This window comes from Aquarana catesbeiana, linkage group LG07, assembly GCF_042186555.1.
Source record: "Aquarana catesbeiana isolate 2022-GZ linkage group LG07, ASM4218655v1, whole genome shotgun sequence".
In the NCBI taxonomy this organism is placed as follows: domain Eukaryota; kingdom Metazoa; phylum Chordata; class Amphibia; order Anura; family Ranidae; genus Aquarana; species Aquarana catesbeiana.
In genome coordinates, this window is record NC_133330.1 from 126784910 (window position 1) to 126805150 (window position 20241).

Below are 20241 nucleotides of genomic sequence, written 5' to 3' on the forward strand. Positions count from 1 at the left end.
ACGTTACACTTCTGTCAAAATAGCAATATTCTTGTAACAAAACTTGGTTTTGCTTAAAGAAAGACGTATAGCGACTAAATCTGTGTCTGTAGTGCATGTTCAAACCTTAATACCATAAATAACATTTTAGATTTTTCACTCCAGGAGTATACAGTGGATATAAAAAGTCTACACACCCCTAAAATGTCAGGTTTCTGTGATGTAAAAAAACTAGACAAAGATAAATCCTTTCAGAACTTTTTCCACCTTTTAATGTGACCTATAAACTACAACTCGGTTGAACAATAAACTGAAATCTTGAAAAAAGGGGAGAGACACATACTGAGAAGATATAAAGTGCTGCACACCCCGATTAATGTCAAAAAGAAAAAGAAGGTATCCCCCGTGGGGTTTTAAAGCAGCAAAAAATTATGAAAATAATAGGTTGTTACTTGAAAGAGTTTTTTTATTAATGGAACTTAACCATAATGGTTAAAATAGGAGCTGTGCTACAGGAGATAACACAAATGAAGCTGGCACAAGTATTATACAATGATCAAGCGCTAAAATAGGATGATAATCCTGACGCGTTTCGACCCCGTTGGGTCATCTTCAGAGGATTGAGGCGCTGTGACAAAATTTGCGTATTAGAGTTCATGGATGTGACCATAAAAATACAATATAATATATATATGTTTAACAGTATAATTACCAATCACATTGTGTTTGAGCAATTTCTCCTGAGCTTGTAGTTCTCCGACGTCTCCCCCACCGGGTCCCGACAGGAGTCCCCTGCCGTCCACCACGTCAACAGGGGAAAAGGGGGGGTTAATCGTCCATGCGTGTCTTACAAGGAGTCACACCAAGTGGATATCTCCCAAAACTGGGGAGGAGCATAGGGGCAAGCGAGCGAGACCTGCAGCCAAAGCATCAAATAACAGACAACTGTACCGTCAGTGCGTTCGGTTTAGCACGGATAGAGATATATGTATCATGTGTCATTTTTTGAAAAAAAGAGATAACTCTGTAATTTATTTAATTAAATATTTGTTGGATGTTGTCTGTACTTGGGGTCAGCGATGTATGAATATTCCTATAGTGATGATAGTAACAAAAAGGGGGGGAGGGGAAGGGGTTAACAAGGGTAAGTAGGACTGCATATAGATATCAGTATATCTACCTATTACATTACATACTCTGATATACTGATATCTATATGCAGTCCTACTTACCCTTGTTAACCCCTTCCCCTCCCCCCCTTTTTGTTACTATCATCACTATAGGAATATTCATACATCGCTGACCCCAAGTACAGACAACATCCAACAAATATTTAATTAAATAAATTACAGAGTTATCTCTTTTTTTCAAAAAATGACACATGATACATATATCTCTATCCGTGCTAAACCGAACGCACTGACGGTACAGTTGTCTGTTATTTGATGCTTTGGCTGCAGGTCTCGCTCGCTTGCCCCTATGCTCCTCCCCAGTTTTGGGAGATATCCACTTGGTGTGACTCCTTGTAAGACACGCATGGACGATTAACCCCCCCTTTTCCCCTGTTGACGTGGTGGACGGCAGGGGACTCCTGTCGGGACCCGGTGGGGGAGACGTCGGAGAACTACAAGCTCAGGAGAAATTGCTCAAACACAATGTGATTGGTAATTATACTGTTAAACATATATATATTATATTGTATTTTTATGGTCACATCCATGAACTCTAATACGCAAATTTTGTCACAGCGCCTCAATCCTCTGAAGATGACCCAACGGGGTCGAAACGCGTCAGGATTATCATCCTATTTTAGCGCTTGATCATTGTATAATACTTGTGCCAGCTTCATTTGTGTTATCTCCTGTAGCACAGCTCCTATTTTAACCATTATGGTTAAGTTCCATTAATAAAAAAACTCTCAAGTAACAACCTATTATTTTCATAATTTTTTGCTGCTTTAAAACCCCACGGGGGATACCTTCTTTTTCTTTTAAACTGAAATCTTTTAGGTGGAGGGAAGTATAAAATAAAAAACAAAAACAAAATAAGATGGTTGCAAAAGTGTGCAAACCCTTAAACTAATACTTTGTTGAAGCTCCTTTTGATTTTATTACAGCACTCAAACTTTTTGGTTATGAGTCCATTAGCATGGCACATATTGACTTGGCAATATTTGCCCACTCTTCTTTGCAAAAAAAACTCAAAATCAGTCAGATTGCCTGTACACAGCCCTCTTCAGATCACCCCACAGATTTTCAGTCGGATTCATGTCTGGGCTCTGGCTGGGCCATTCCAAAACTTTAATCTTCTTCTGGTGAAGCCATTCCTTTGTTGATTTGGATGTATGATTTGGGTCGTCGTTATGGTGAAAGATGAAGTTCCTCTTCGTGTTCAGCCTCCTAGCAGAAGCCTAAATGGTTTTGTGCCAATATTGACTGTTATTTGAAACTGTTCATAATTCCCTCTACCTTGACTAAGGCCCCTGTTCCAGCTGAAGAAAAACAGCCCCAACGCATGATGCTGCCACTACCATGCTTCACTGTGGGTATGGTGTTCTTTTGCTGATGTGCAGTGTTTTTGTGCCAAACATATCTTTTGGAATTATGGCCAAAAAGTTCAACCATGGTTTCATCAGACCCTAACACATTTTCCCACATGCTTTTGGGAGACTTCAGATGTGATTTTGCAAAATTTAGACAGGCCTGGATGTTTTTCTTCTTTGCCACTCTGTTCCATAGCCCAGACATATGAAGAATACAGGAGATTGTTGTCACATGTACCACACAGCCAGTACTTGCCAGATATTCCTGCAGCTCCTTTAATGTTGCTGTAGGCCTCTTGGCAGCCTCCCTGACCAGTTTTCTTCTCGCATTTTCATCAATTTTGGAGGGACATCCAGTTCTTGGTAATGTCACTGTTGTGCCACATTTTCTCTACCTGATGACTGTCTTCACTGTGTTCCATGGTATATCTACTGCTTTGGAAATTCTTTTGTACCCTTCTGACTGATAGCTTTTACTTATGAGATCCCCTATTGCTTTGGAAGCTCTCTGCGGACCATGGCTTTTGCTGTAGGATGCTCTAAGAAAATGTCAGGAAAGACCTACTAGAACAGCTGAACTTTATTTGGGGTTAATCAGTCAATTTAAATGATGGCAGGTGTGTACTGACTCCTATTTAACATGAGTTTGAATGTGATTTCTTAATTCTGAACACAGCTAAATCCCCAGTTTTTAGCGGGTGTGCACACTTATGCAATCACATTATTTTTGTTTTTTATTTTTACTTCCCAACCCCTAAAAGATTTCAGTTTCTTTTTCAATTGAGTTGTACGGGGTTTATAGGTCACATTTAAAGGTGGATAAAGTTCTGGAATGATTTTTTGTCATGTTTTTACATCACAGAAACCATTACATTTTAACGCCTAGATTGTAAGCTCTAACGAGCAGGACCCTCTGATTCCTCCTGTATTGAATTGTATTGTACTTGTACTGTCTGCCCTAATGTAAAGCGCTGCGTAAACTGTCGGCGCTATATAAATCCTGTATAATAATAATAACAGTCATGTGTAGTCTTTTTATAGCCATTGTATAACGAGTTTGGAAATTGTAGAGAAACGCTTAAAGTGTTAACCTGTGTTAAAAAAAAACTAGTGTTAAAAAAACAAAAATTGGATCCTATTCCTTTAGAGCATGTTATACAGCACAGTGCTTGTGCTATCATTTGGCCCCCTGTAACACCTAAAAAACACTGGCTGATCTTGCTAGTTTCTACCCTCCCCTCTCTACGCTGACTCTGATGTATCAGGGCTGCTGAGCATTGACACCGGAGTCATCCGTACGTGCCCCCGTCATTCAAAGCCTGCTCTGTGTGTTGTGTGCGCTCCCCCATCCGCTCTCTGCCTGACAGCACCTGATCCTCTCCTGCTTTAAAAAAAAAGTATTTTTCTTCTATACTTCAACTCTGATATATAACACTAATCTCCCCAGTGCATGTCATTTATAAAAATATGCTGTATAATGGCTTACTTCAGGGCCCCTTTCGGCCCTCATGTGACTGCCCGCCGGTCTCCTCCTCCCCTCTCCTCTCCTTGTCTCGGCTGACGTCAGCGGGGGGTTCCCAGCACCTCCCCCTGCAGCTATCACATCGGGAGAGGAGACCAGTGGACAGTCAGCTGAGCGCCAAACGGCGCTCTGAAGTAAGCCATTATATAGCATATTTTTATAAATGACATCCACTGGGGGGCTTACTGTGATATATCAGAGGTAACTATAGAAGAAAAAAAAATTACATTAACAAACACTTTAATGCATTACAATTTAACTACATCCATTAGATTTTAGATTACTAAAATTTTCGAATAAAATGTACTGGAGATTTTAGTCGACTAAATATGTCTAAAAACTAAAACAATTGCAGATGACTAAAATGAGACTAAAACTAAAATGTAATTTTAATCAAGACTATAACTAAATTGAAATTTGCTGACAAATTTAACACTGGGGCCAGCACAGCATCCATGGGGGGAGGGGGGTGCTGTGCATCACTCCCTAGATCCGGCCACGCTGAACACCACTCAATGCATGCAAGCAGTGTGAGGTGGGCAGGATTCGAGGCGGGCCGGAACTGAGGTGAGAAGTTAACAGCCGTGCTCCTCTTATCCAAAGAGTTCTCTCGAGTCACCCTTTATTTAAGATACAATAATCTACAATATATTAGCTTCAAAACAAAAAATGTGAGGTGTAAGATATACATAGAACTTTGAAGTGAAATTTTACTTTCACCTGCAGTGGCTTTTGGATGTCCTAAATGCCTCTAGGTATATAGATGAAATTAACTTATTTCTTTTTAACCATGTATTTTAATTATTTTTGTTTTGCAAGTTTTAGAGACCCCTAACCTGGTAAATAGATGTTCAAGTTTGTGAGGCAAATCACTTAAGAAATTGATACCAAAATAGTGAACATGTGTTGCAAGTAAATAACAGGGCCTTTAGATGCTATAATGTAAATGTTTTTTCTAAAAAGATGTTCAGACTAGCTGCAGCATAAGTATGCTGCAGCTGATCTGAACATCTTTTTAAATAAAACATTTACATTATACATTTTATGCAGGTGTGCTTGCTTATTGGGTAATATTGACTAGGTACTTTGGTGCTGAATGCATCAAGACAAACTAGGACTGCCACTAGTATGTGCTACTGCTTAAATCTTTAGTAAACTCTCTTTTTTTTTTAATTGTACCTACAGGTAAGCTTCAAATCAGGCTTACCTGTAGGTACAATCAATATCTCCTAAACGTGTACCTTTTAGGAGATATTCACATTGGCAATAGCCGATGATGTCACCCGCGCATGCATAGTAACGCTCTGCATTCAGGACATCCAGTATGCCATAGAATGCAGAGCGATGTGCTGTGGTCGGGGCTCCTGTGTCTGAGAGTGACATCACTGTGGCCATTTAAAGAACCGGAGCTCGCAAACAAGACCGGGTAAAGATGAAGGGCCGGGAAGCAATGACAGGGCTGTGCAGGTAAGTCTGTCATAATGTGCTAGTATGCAGAGCATATTAGTACATTATAATTTAAACCTGCAGGGGGGCCCAATTTTTTTATTCTTGTGGCTGTTACTATTGCTTTAATGATACATCTGGTTGTACATCCGTAACGGTGTTCGTCTAACTCGTTACTCAGCCAGCACTTGCATCTGTGTCCCGCTATCACTGCTGTGGCCATAGCTCACGGACGCCAGTATCCCATCATTCTCACATCACACATAGGACGAAGCAGCGTTGTTGGTTGCTTCATCTCGGACTTTGCTTGGTCTGGCAAACCATACTCCCTTTTATCATGATGTTAGCGTATGGTTACCGCCCAAGTTTTAAATTTTTAAAGGGACCAGTGTCTCTTTCAAAGAAAAAAGTTTACATTGGCAATTCTTCAAAGTTAGTCATTCTAACAAATACACTTAAGTAGATAAGGGAAAGCATAACCAAGGCTGAAATCAATACCCTTTATCTCTTTAGTATAGAATATGTATTTGTGGTGCTTTTGTATGGACTTCATAATTATCGAGGGGGGAGGGGGGGCCAAAAGGGGAAAAAAAGAGGGAGGGGGGGTTTGAGAAAAGAAAAAGGAAAAAAAAGACAAGAAAAAAGAATACAGGGATACTGTGTCGGCCATTGGGGCCCTATGGACAAGATCGGTAGATATCTGGATGCATTACTAAAAGACATGGTCACTGAATTGCAATCATATGTTCAAGACACCAGAGATGTCCTGGCTAAAACAATTTGCGAATCCCTGATGATGTCTGGCTTGTGGAGGTGGTCGTAGAGTCCCTCTACACCTCAATACCACATCATTGCAGTTTGAGAACAGCAGAAGAATTTCTGCACCGTCATTATCCGGGATGTGCCTATCGAAAAAAAATTCATCTTAGAGCTTCTTGATTTCGCACTTGAAAATAATTGTTTTCAATTTCTATCTAAATTCTATCAACAAATCAAGGGCACCTCAATGGGAGCATCATGGGCTCCGGCCAATGTGTGTCTCCATTTGGGACTATGAGAGGAGGAGCAGGTCTTTATAATACAGATGTATCTTGACCATGTACATACTTGGTTAAGATACATCGATGATGTTCTATTGATATGGAAGGATACCCTCACTGAGCTACATCAATTTATGGCCCAACTTAACGTTAATACTTAAAACATTCATTTGACCTATAATTTTGATAAAATTAAGATTTCATTTTTGGATCTATGGATCTCAATTTCTGATCAAACCATTTCTACTTGTACGTTCAGGAGGGACACATCAGCCAATACTCTCCTACAAGCAGACAGTCACCACCCCCATTGGCTCAAGAACAGTATACCGGTGGGACAATTCCTCCGTATAAAAAACATAACTATACTGATTCCACAGTATACAGGAGAAAAAGTAAAGATCTTTACAAAAGGTTTAGGGAACGTGGCTATGCCCATAATCAACTTAAGAGAGCGAAACACAAGGTAGCGATGCGGAGTAGGGATGATCTTTTGGTGATTCCCACTGTAGACACATAAATCAGGGCTTGTATCCCAGGGCCCCATAAGGGTCATCACCCAGTTTGGCGCGCAATGGGAGTTGGTCCGAGATATACTCCAAAAACATTGGGGTATATTAACAAGTACACCAGGTTTGGCCAAACTGGTAGGCCCTTTTCCCAACATGGTAGCCAGACATGCCAGAAATTTGGGCGATTTACTGATGAAATCTGAGCTCAAGAAGGATGATACCACATGGCTCTCAGACTTTCCGAGAAGCAGGGGCATGTGGACAGTGCCAGGTGTGCCCTTACGTGGATAGGTCTGAGTCATTCCGTGATACCCTTGGCGGGAGGGAATTTCAGATGAGGGATCTCATCGATTACTCCTCGCCTGGGGCGGTCTATATGATAACATGCACCTGTAAGAAAATGTACATAGGGAAGACAAAACGCACCCTAAGAATTAGAATAGGAGAGCATATGCGTGAAATTAAAGCTAATCCTGAAAAGCCGTTGTCTAAACATTTTTGCCCAGTACCATGATGGAATTTTGAAGGGCATGACTGTGACAGGAATCTATACATTGAAATTATCTCCGAGGAGAGGCGATTTTAATCGCATTTTATTGCAGAAAGAAAAATGGGGGATCTACCATTTAAAATTGCTTTTCCCGTTAGGTTTGAACACCGAATTGAATTTGCAGGTTTTTCTGGAGACATACCCATTTTGTGGTTCTCGGCGTGGTTTGTACCCTGTGTAGGCACGCCCATATGTTTTCACTCTGTGCATGCATTTGGTGCCGGCGGATGTGGGCGCGTATATTTAGAGTACTGTCTGCTGTCATGGGACACTTCAGACATATACATTATGTTACTGTATACAGGATGTGTTCTATACAATCTTGACCATAGCACCTCTTCCATGTTTTTTGCCCCCCCCCCCTCCTTCCCTTTAAGTGTTTCCTGTAAATTTTCCTTTTCTCCTCCACCCCCTTCCTTCCCCTTATCAGTTCCCCTTACGGATATATACAAATTCCATGTGTTTTGCATTACATGATTGTTGTTTGAAATTGGAGACGAACAACGATCGCAAGGGCATTGGACATTATGCATGTTGTTCCTTTAACATTTGTTTTCTGGACAGTCTTCCTCTACGGCGTGACGCCGTTATAAGGAACAGCTAGATGCCCGCCTGTACGTCCAGACCAAGCTACGTGATCTTCATTGTGAAACGCGTTGACGTTATGAGCGTCATGTGACGCCTCCTTTCCTTCGTGTCCCAGAAGTCCACCCACAGCATGCACGAGAGGTTGGGGGAAGCTGACAGCAATCTCCAGGTGGAGATTGTTTACCACCAAGAGGAATATTATGCACCGGATTAACACCTGCATCGTGCGTTATAGTATGTTTTCAAGCATAACGGAGGACATCTGTTCGTATCTACGAAGCAGTACCTCGGATGTGGACCTGAGATGGATCGCATCATTACAGGGGGGTATTGTATGCTAAATCTTTAGTTTTCAAATTGCTTGTGACACTGTGCACGATAGAGAGGATTGTTGGCAACAGACCCCGGAGTTGTTTGTGTTTACATCATACACTGGTTTGTCTGATCGCTACTCATGATACATCCAATGCAAGAGCATACCAGGAAAGGACAGTATTTATGAACTGCCTCAAATCCCTCAACATCCAGGTGTACCTGGTCCTAACCTTATTCCTTTTTGCCATTATAGGGGTGTTGCCCCCATGACTTTATCATAGGATTTTGTTTCTGGCAATCTATATGGAATGATCACAAACCATTTTTTTCTTTTCAGCAATTACGTTTTTTCCTCCAGATGCAATCATTTTCTATCTAGGCTGTTTTCTCCATCATCAGTAGATACTGACTTTGCTGAAGTTCCCCTTATATATCAGTTGGTTCTCTCTCAAGGCACAGTTCCCTTCCCTTTCTTTTCCTCTTCCCTTTTCCCCTACCTCCCTCCCTTCCCATTTATACCTTGGGCTTGAGCCTCCCAGGGACCCCTATATGGATGCCAATGCCTTATCATTCACAATTGTGGTTTATTTCATACGTCATTGACGTAGCATGTGCATCCATATACAGATTCTTGGCGTCCGGACGATTGTTTATTTGTTTTTCATGTTTGTGATGTTGCAACAATAAAACCTGTGCTGTTCGTAGCCACATCCAGAGATGACTTGATGCTGGCGTCTCTGGCTGTTTGTCTTGTTTTTTCAGTATCCCCATTATCTTCCCCTATTGAGTTTCACAGTGATTTTTACGTATCAATACAATTTCTAATATTTTTCACTTTCCTATACATTGTATACTATGTCACTCATTTTGGTCTTCTGGTTCCTTTCAGTCTTGATTAGTACAACCTAGTTTTTTGTATATGCCATACTGAGAATAAAACTGTATCTTTTTTCAAGGAGTTACGAGAACACGGTGAAAAGAAAAAGCGTACACGGGAAGAGGAAGAAGACGCAGAAGGCTCTTTTGGAGTGAGAAAAAAAATTCCCGGAGGAAAATTGAAAGAAAAAAAATTCACTGACTGCAAAAAAACGAAAAGAACAGATTTTTGAACATGCTAGTAAACATACATTTTGTAAAGGTGTCCATAAATTAAGTTTTTATGTATTTGCATATTGAAAAAAGTATATAAAAACAACTCCTCTTGCACTCAGTGTAAACAATGTATGAACATTAACCAGACAAAATAAACATAAAATTAGAACACTGCACTCTCTATAATGCCAAGATAAATGACACCAGAATAACTATACAAATATATGGGTGCGCTGTTTCTGTAAGTGAAGTCTCAAAATTAATTATGCAATTGGGGTTGATTTACTAAAACTGGAGAGTGCAAAATCCTGGTGCAGCTGTGCTTAGAAACCAGAAATCGGCTTCCAGTTTTTTTTTGTTTTTTTTTTTGTCAAAGTTTAATTGAACATGCTGAAGTTACTCACTACTTAGGTACAATAGAATACAATACAAAGAGAAAAAAAAATCCTGCATCATGATGTCGCAACAATAAAACCTATACGATTTTATTAGATCCATCCATTAAAAGGAATCAATACCTGTAATTGACATGGTTACGTCTCTTACAAAGGCCTAAGTCAATATGAATGCCTGAGTTCTGGGGCTATCTGAGCACGAGTCTCCATCTCATGGAGACTCGTGCTTTGCTGTACCCAGCCACCCTTACCACGCTTACTTTTTTATTTGTTGGAATCGATTCTACTGTTTTATACGCTTTTATGGAATTTCTGATGATCGTAATTGATCAAATAAACACCAATTGATCTATTTGGATTTACACCATATGGAGGCTCTTTGTTGCTTATTTCCCATACATGGTTCACCAATGCTGGCAAGGTTGCTGATCGTCTGAACCATCCTGGCAGGACCCGGGTCCCCCATCTGAGGAGGAAGCCCAGCAGTGTACGGCCCATCCCCATACTGTCGGTTACCTTAAGACAGTGCAAGCCTGTTTGACTCACCGCCGACGGCCTGTGAGTCCACCCAAGTCGGTAAGAGTGCTTTATCCCATAAGTTAATTCGGAGTATTGCAGAAGAGTTATCAAAATATCATCCATATTATACTGAATTCATTCTATTTACACGAAGTAATTTTGGGACTAGACAAGTTTCAATGCTTCCTTTTGATGACTACACCTCCTATTAGAATTATGGACATCTCATTATCATTATTTTTATTATTGCCATGTATACCTGCTGCATTTTTTTATATCTAAGACAGTCATTTCAAATTATCACTTAGTGGGTAAATACCATTCATTTTGTCACCCATACTTCTTTCTTTTTATTGTATTATATTTTTTATTAATTGTTCACGGTAACTTCCTAGAGCTGTTTAAAAGCTTCACATTTTTGCACTATCCTATGAATGATTGTCTGTCTAAGCAATTAGACTACACATTTATAATTAACCCTGCATACCTGTATAGTTTTACAACTTGGTACAATTTTTTCACTTGAGTGTTGGAATCTTTTTTATTATTTTATAACTTCTCTTGCTGAGAGGTTTTGCACTTTAGCGCTACACTTTTCACATTTTAATACTTTGCACAATTTGGTCAATTTGTAGTGTTGGCTGCTGTTTGAATTTCTTTGATTGGCGCAGTATTTCCTACCCATATCTGAGCACGAGTCTCCATCTCATCCTGTCTTTTATGGGATATTTTGGGGTAGTAGCACAGTTCTAGGAGGAGTATGGACTTTATTAGGTACACCTTGCTAATACCGTTGGTTGGACCCCCTTTTTCCTGCAGAACTTCCTTAATTCTTCAAGGCATCTGTTTCCTATTCTTAGCTATCAGGAGTGGCACCCAGCGTGATCTTCTGCTGCTGTAGCCCATCTTCTTCAAGGTTTGATTTGTTGTGCGTTCAGAGATGGTATTTTTCATACCTTGGTTGTAATGAGTGGTTATTTGAGTTACTGTTTCCTTTCTATCATCTTGAACCATTCTCCTCTGTTTTTTTTAATTCCTTACTACTTTATTATACATTTTCATCATTGCAAAAACCAAAATACATTATTATTATTATTGGATATAGTACTTATCACTTATACAGTTTGTACAGAAATTCCTTATTTCTAATATATTACATATGGTCAATCCTCTGCAAATTCTCAGTTTTTCTTTCTTTTTCTTACATATATTCTCTAATCCACATAACAAGTATTTAACCACAAATAATAACATATTCATAAATATACAACACAAAAAAAACCCCACCACAAGCAAATCAAATGACTTTTACATTTCCTGCCCACTGTAGCATTCTATGTATCTGTACCTATGTAAAAAGTGACCTCTGCCGGCTGCTTAAGTCAGTAGTTTCTTCTCTACCCGCTGATTTTACCCTCTACCTCCATTTTCGGTCTGGTACCATTTTTACTATCCGTAACTATGCTTGCCCACCATTCTAAAGATCAGCAAAAGCCAGTGAGGATGGGGATAACCGTGGAACCGAAATCCATGGTTTCCAGTTTGTACAGGTAATTGGGTATGCCTCTGTTACAATAGATCTGTCGTTCCTTCAGAATATTGTTGTTTACCTGAAGGCGCCGTTCCTCAAAAGAAGGTGCACTCTGAGATATCCACCTTAGGGCAATTAGCTTTCGTGCCATAAACAGTAGTCTGCTAATTGGTATCAGACTCTCATGGGGCATAAGTTCTTCCTCAAGGTAGCCCAACAGGCAAATTTTAGGGTCCTTATGGATATCTGTATTAAAGGTCTCTCACCAATATTTAGCCAGTTTAGGACAATTCCACAACATATGTATTAAATCAGCAGGTGATTTTTGGCACTGTGGACAGTCCGGGGAATCACGCCTACCCCACTTAAATAGTTTGACCGGTGTTCGATATACCATGTATATTATAAATAATTGGGTCAGACATTGTGCTGGTGATAATGAAACTAGGGGTATCATTTCTAATATTATTTGCCAAGTATCATCTGAAATATTCCCTATATCTAGCTCCCACCCTCTTCTGCCCTGGCTAACACCCTCATCTCGATATGATCTCGTAAGTTGACCATATAGAGATGAGATCAAGCCTTTTTTTTTTTTTTTTTTTTTTTTTTTTTTTTTTTTCAGTCGTCCGTGCTAATAAAGTTAGAAGTGGCATTGGTTTTATCACTTTCTTTTCCCCTTTAAACTGAGATTGGACCGCATGTCGTAGTTGTAAGTACCATATTTATCGGCGTATAACATGCACCCCACGTTTAGGAGGGAATTTTATGGAAAAAAACTTTTAGGAGGGAAGTTTAAGGAAAAAACTTACATTTAAATGCCCATCAATGCAGCCTTATCGGTGTCCATCTGCAGCTTTATCCAGTGTCACTTGCAGCCTTGTCAGTGTCACTTGCAGCCTTGTCAGTGTCACTTGCAGCCTTGTCAGTGTCACTTGCAGCCTTGTCAGTGTCACTTGCAGCCTTGTCATTGCAGCCTTGCCCCAGTGTCATTTGCAGACTTGTCAGTGTAGCCTTCCAGTTTAAAAATGGCGCCGCCGAGATACAGAGCCGGATGTCCTGTGTATCTCGGCGGCTCTCGGCTGCTCTTGGCTCCTCTCGCAGTCCCGCCCTATGATGGACATTACACAAGTCCAATTGCGCTACTGGGCGTGACTGTGAGCGGAGCTGAGAGCCGCCGAGATCATAGCCGAGTGTACTAGGCTAGACTCGGCTCTGCTTACAGTCACGCCCAGTCCCTGTGTTGTGTCCATCATAGGGCGGGACTGGGCGTCACTGTGAGCGGAGCTGAGTCTAGACAAGTACACTCAGCTATGTGTATCTCGGCGGCTCACTCCTCCACTCACAATCAGTGGGAGATCGGCAAATAGCACGCACCCACGATTTTTCCCTGATTTTAAGGGGAAAAAAGTGCATGTTATACTCCGATAAATATGGTATTTAAAAAAACTATCATGGGGTAAATGAAAAGATTCTTGCAAATCCTGAAAGGAGCATAGAATATTATGTGAGTACAATTGTGTTATATATTGGAGGCCCTTAGAGCGCCAGCTTTCTAATCCCTCCAGTTTACGCCAGACCGCGTGTCCTTTTTCATAGAAACCTGTCAGTATGATGATTGTGCATCCTTCCAAGCCCCACAATTAGTAATAGTGGAGTCATGAATATACTGAGCTTCTTTCTGCTGCGCCTCAGCTGCTAACAGGGATTCCTGTTCCTGGCTAGTTTTTTTTTTTTTTTTTTTTTTTATAAATTCTTTATTTAAGGTAAACATGCAAAAATACAGAGACCAAATCAGTCACATCACAATAAAGAAGACATTCCCCCAAGTCCCATAAGTAGATCACCCTGAAAAGAGGGGGTCCCAACTATCAGAGGGGAATCATATCATGTATTAATGTAACTGGACACCTCTGCATCCTGCATGACCATTTTTTACAGCGAAATGCCTTTGTAAGTTTAGGGTATGTAGAACTAAAAAGAAAAGAAAGGGGAAAGATTTGAGCCCGTAAGTGAGTGGCTCGAAACAAACAACAAAAAAATAAACAAAAAAAAAAGGGGGGGGGGGTGAGGGCATAGCATATTATTGCTGAAAGCTTAGACAGTACAAGGAAAGAGAAAAAAGATGAGACAGGAAGTGCAGAGGAGGGGGAGGGAAGGGAAAAAAAAAGGGGGGGGGCGTTGCGGAAGGAAATGGAAGAGCGGGGAGTTGGTATCCTCCAGTCGCAGCCATTCCCCCCCCCCGGCGTCTTCCATAGAGGACCCCCCTCTGGGATGCTGAGGCACCAGCCTTCCGTATTCTTCAGAATAATAAAATTCGTTCCAATAGAACCATTTTATGGAAAATGTCTCGTTTAGGCCTTTCTCTGTGGCCACCAAGTCCTCCATTGCATGTATGTCCGCTCTAGTTTTTTTATAAGCACTTATGGTTTTAAGCAGAAGTCCCCTCAAAAAGGCTTTCATGGTATCTCATACCACCTGTGGTGAAGCCGAGTTGTCATTAATATGAAAAAATTCTGCTAGGACCCAATTCATTGAATCCGCCTCATGTTGAGTTTTAAACCAAAAAGCGGGGACCTGCCAGTTAGTCCTAATTTTAGGCTTAATTTTATCTAACGTTACAACTATGGGTGAATGGTCTGATAACCCTCTGGTTAGATATTGAATATTAGAGACCCAAGAAAGAACTGTCTGTACCCAGGGACATACCTATTCTTGATAATGTCTGATGGGTACTAGAGCAGCAGGAATATTCATTAAAAATAAGGGAGAACAAAAATCCATCCAGGCTTGAGCCTGGGCATATAGCCCTACAGTGGATGTGTTCTTTATTTGTGTATCCCTTCTATACAATTAGTACCCGTGCACAACAGAAAAACCTGCCTTTAGCTCCTGTTAATATAATTTTAAAAAAAGAAGAATTAACGGAGGAAAAGAAAAAAAAAGATAGAGGGAAGGAAAGGGGGGGGGGGGGGGGAATGAGAGCTAAGAGGAAACCAAAAAAAAAAAAACGAGAAGTAAAACAAAAACAACACTTTTCCCAATCACATTTCCTTATCGCATCCTAGTTGCTTTTTAACCACTTACCGACCGGCTCCTGTACATATACGTCGGCACTTTGAAGGTGGATATCTCGGTAACGGCAGCAACTGCTGCCACAACCGAGGTATCCATCTTTACAGGAGCCGGTCTTGTTTCCGATAATGGTGGTCTCTGCAGCGGATTCGTTGCAAGATCACCGTTATCGGCGGCGGGAGAGGTGCCACCCCCCTCCCGCCACTCTCTCACTCCCTCCACCGCTTACTGGAGCCGGCGGGTAGCGGCGGAGGCGGTTGGGACCTGTCACTTCCTGAGTATGGAGACGAGTGAGGCTAAGATGGCTGTAATGTCAGCTCCGCCCATTTGTCTTTAAAGGCTTTTTTTTTTTGTCATTTTTTCAAACGACAATTTTTTTTAAATTTTTTTTTTTTGCATTTAAGTCCAAATATGAGATCTGTGGACTTTTTGACCCCAGATCTCATATTTAAGAGGACCTGTCATGCTTTTTTCTATTACAAGGGATACATTCCTTGTAATAGGAATAAAAGTGATCCAGTGAAAAAATAAAAAAACAAGAAAAAAAAAATTTGTTTAAAGCGCCCTGTCCCGACGAGCTCGCGCGCAGAAGCGAACACATACGTGAGTAGCGCCCACATATGAAAACGGTAGTCAAACCACACACGTAAGGGGTCGCCGCGACCGGTAGAGCAAGAGCAATAATTCTAGCCCTAGACCTCCTCTGTAACGCAAAACATGCAACCTGTAAAATTTTTTAAACGCCGCCTATGGAGATTTCTAAGGGTAAAAGTTTGACGCCATTCCACGAGCGGGCACAATTTTGAAGCGTGACATGTTGGGTATCAATTTATTTGGCGTAACATTATATTTCACAATATTAAAAAAAATTGGGCTAACTTTACTGTTGTCTTATTTTTTAATCAAAAAAGTTAATTTTTTCCAAAAAAAGTGCGCTTATAAGACCGCTGCGCAAATACGGTGCCAAAAAAAGTATTGCATTGACTGCCATTTTATTCTCTAGGGTGTTAGAACCCCCAAACATTATATATTGTTTTTTTTCTAAGTAATTTTCTAGCAAAAAAAACGGTTTTAAACATATAAACACCTAAAATCCAAAACAAGGCTAGTCCTTAAAGTGGTGTTCCAGCCAAAAAAAAAAAAATACATGAATGTGCCTAAAAAAAAAAATAAAAAAAAACATTTGGAAATTTATTTTTTTACTCACCTCTAAATGCCTGTTGCTAGGGCGTCCCTCGTAGTCTAGGGGGTCCCTCGTGGGCTGATGACATCACTTCCCCTCGGCACAGGAAGGGCTCAGCTCTGCTCCCTCCCTCTTGTCAATCATCTGGGACGCATTACAGGTCCCAGATGACTGAGCAGCCAATCACGGCGCGCCGCTCGCGCATGCGCAGTGGGTGCCCGGCTGTGAAGCCACAGCCCAGCGCCCACAGTTGCAATGCTGGTGCCGCCGAACGGAGGAGAAAAGGCGGGGTTTCGATCCTCCACATTGCTGGACCCTGGGACAGGTAAGTGTCCAATTAAGTCAGCAGCTGCAGTATTTGTAGCTGCTGACTTTTATTTATTTTTTTTTTTTTTAATGGGAACTCCTCTTTAAGTGGTTAAGGGAGTATTCCCCCCTCCCCCCCCCCCCCCCCCCTCTCTAAACAGTTCCATTTCCCTGCACATCACAAGAACTAGTACTGCTGATAATTGATGACATGTGCTGCTCATTTTTATCTAGCCAGGATGCTGCCGCCTTGGAACTATCAAAGAAAAAAAGTTTATCCTCTAGCTATAATCCTTAGTTTAGCAGGATAAAGCATGGCATATTGAATTTGAATATCCCGAAGGCGTCTTTAAACATCTGTAAATTGAGCTCTTTGCCTTTGAGCCTCAGCAGATTAGTCCGGAAATTTTGGAACCATTGTATTCAATGTTACCTTTGATACTGGCCAACGATAGAATTTTGTCTCTGTCCCTGTAGAGGAGCATTTTTAAGATGAGTTGCCTAGGGGGTTTACCTGGAGGTGGGGGATAGCAGGAATACGGTGCACTCTCTCTACCGCAAAGAAAGGAGTGAAATTTTGTTTGTCAAACACTTCCAGCAACCACTGCTCTTTGAACTCAATTGGCTTCCCCCCTTCCAGGCATTCAGGTATACCAAGGATTCAAACATTATTCCTTCTGAGTCTATTCTTGTAGTCATCTATGCGATTTACACAGAGACCAGATTGCAAAACCATTTCCTTAAAATCTCTCTGAATTAGACCTCCAAAGTGGCAACTCGCCCCTCCACAGCTGATGTTAGCTCACGCACTTTCTGCATGTCCTGGCGCATAACAATCACATCCTTCCTAAGATAGTTTAACTGAGTGGATAGAGATGTCAGGGTATAGTTAATTTTGTACCGCCAGGAACACATCCCTAATTGTCGGCTTTCTCATTAAATCAGCCTGAAGAGGCAGAGCAGCAGCACCAGAAGCAACTGAAGTTGTACTCCCCTCCTTTTCCACTCCCGCCTCCACGGTCTGCTCTATTTGTATAGCCCCCTCCGTCTCCTCAAATGGGACAGAACTCGCAGCACTCACAGAATTCCCAAATCTCCTAATTTCCTCTGACACCTCTGCTGTTTCAGCTGGGGCTTCGGTAAACATTTTAGACAGCTAGGAATGCTAAATGCTGTAGACATACCAGGTTTGTTCGGTATCCCGCTTAAGTCCAGAGCCGCATTCCAGGAAAATCCTTCCAGCCTCGCTGCTGCCTCCTTTCCCGTGTCTTTTTTCCCTGTCTGGAGCTGGGGCTTAGTGATGTTCTCCTGTATGCCCTTCTCTCTCGTCTCTCCAGCAGTTCCTTTCTCTTCAGCTCCCTTGAGACACCTCCCCATCGCTCTCGTGACCGTATGGGACTGCAGGGTGCACTCTGGGATGTGTAGTAGATCACAGAAGGTAGAAGGCAGATAACACGAAGCCCTGTCTGCTCAATTAGCAGGGCGTGGAAGAAGCTTCTGTAAGCACAACGTCAGTCAGTAGTCAGTGGGGAAATCCCCAACAAAGCGAGCCATAAGAGAAGGAGAAAAAGTGCCTGGTATTCTCCTAGCTAAGCTGATCATCGGCGGGAGCATGACGTTACACATCAACCTCTCACTTGCTCACACTACCTGGCCACTCCCCCTCATTCTCTTCTTACATCAACAAGGCATTTTTTTTGTCCACACAACTGTCATTCACTGAATATTTTTCTCTCTTTCTGACCATTCTCTGTAAATCCTAGAGCTAGTTGTGTGTGAAAATCCCAGTAGATCAGCAGTTTTTGAAATGCTCTGACCAGCGTGTCTGGCACCCCATAACAATGCCACGTTCAAAGTCACTTAAATCCCCTTTCTTCCCCATTCTGATGTTTGGTTTGAACTTCAACAAATCATCCTGACCACGTCTAGATGCCTAAATGCATTGAGTTGCTGCCATGTGATTGGCTGATTAGCAGTTTGTGTTACCAAGCAATTGAACAGGTGTAACTAATAAAGTGGCCGGTGAGTGTACATTTCATCATCTTTATTGTGATGATACACTATATCCACTGTGCATAAATTAACTCCTCCAACATGCAATTTCCAAAGTGAGTTCCACCACCATTCACGCAGTGCGCTCACCTGGTTGTATTGACCTATCAAATACTCTAGGTCACTATGCACATTCCCTTTTAAGGGGTCTCATCCATCACCTTAGAATATCAACAACTTTTTTAATACTGGATTTCCCTGTGTTCTTAACTCTCAGAACAGCCACAAACCACCAATATTTATCAAGAAACTCTTCTGCTCAAAGCAAATACAAAAACTTTCATAGTGCTTTACTGCTTATAAATCTGCAACTTTAATTAAAACCAATAGAAAAATGAAAAAATCTCACAAGTAGGGATGGGCCGCAAAAAATTTATACGAACATGCGAACCCTATTAAAGACTATGGGACACGAACATGAAAATCAAAAGTGCTAATTTTAAAGGCTTATGTGGAAGTTATTGCCATTAAAAGTGTATGGGGACCTGGGTACTGCCCCAGGGGACGTATCAATGCAACAAAAAAAAAATTAAAACTACCATTTTTTCAGGAGCAGTACTTTTAATCATGCCTAACGTGAAACAATAAAAATGAAATGTTCCTTTAAATATCGTGTCTGCCTGTAAAGTGGCGCATCTGTGTCATGTGTTTTACAGTGCCACAGCAAAATTACATTTCTAAAGGAAAAATGTCATTTAAAATTGCTAGCAGCTGTAAATATTGCCTGCTCCTGGCAATATAGATTAAAAAAACAAGGAAAAAATCAGCGTGGGTCCCCCCAGTCCATACCAGCCCTTGGGTCTGGTACGGATTTTAAGGGGATCTCCACGCCAAAAAATTTTTAAAAAACAGCGTGGGGTTCCCCCCAAAATCCATACCAAGCTCTTCGGGTCTGGTATGGATTTTAAGGGGAACTCCACACCAAATTTTTTTTAAAAATTGGCCTGGGCCCCCCCAAAATCCACACAAGACCCTTATCCAAACAAGCAGGCTAGCAAGGGGGGGGGACGAGCAAGCGCTCCCCCCCTAACCGTGCCACATGCCCTCAACATGGGGAGGGTGCTTTGGGGTCCCCCAAAACACCTTGTCCCCACAACCCTGACTCAGTGGTTGTGGGGGACTTATCGGATTCTGGAAGCCTGCTTTAAAAAGGAGACCCTCAGATCCTGCCCCCCCATGTGAATGAATATCGGGTACATTGTACCCCCTACCCATTCGCCAAAAAATTGTCAAAAAGGAAAAAACACAAATGACAGTTTTTGACAATTGTACAGTTTTTGGCAATGTACATCCATCAATCACGCCGCCTGACGGACCTGAAGAATGAGAAAAGAACGAAAATACTCTGCCTCCGTTGGAGGCCTCCCAGCGACTGCTGTCTCTTCGCTGTGACCGCTGTTTTATATAGGCAAAGGTGGGGCTACCTCGCTGACGTAACCGTGTGACCCCGCCCCCTCTGACGGCACATGATGGCAAAAGGGGCAAGGTCACTTGGTTACATAACCGGGTGGCCCCGCCCTTGCCTATATAACAGCTGTCAGCCAAGAGACAGCAGTCGGTGGGACGCCTCTATTTTTCGTGTCCCTCAGGCGAC

At 41.6% G+C, this 20241-nt stretch overlaps 1 protein-coding gene across 2 annotated transcripts in view; it reads left to right on the forward strand.

Annotated features, from left to right (window-relative positions):
* DDX47 (DEAD-box helicase 47) overlaps nt 1–10348 on the forward strand; it is a 582234-nt gene extending 571886 nt beyond the window's left edge. For both annotated transcript variants that reach the window (XM_073592664.1, XM_073592663.1), the window contains one exon: nt 9451–10348. In XM_073592664.1, coding sequence (XP_073448765.1) covers nt 9451–9603 — 153 coding nt within the window. In that variant the 3' untranslated portion in view covers nt 9604–10348. The remainder of the gene's footprint in view (nt 1–9450) is intronic.
* The last annotated feature ends 9893 nt before the right edge of the window (nt 10349–20241 follow it).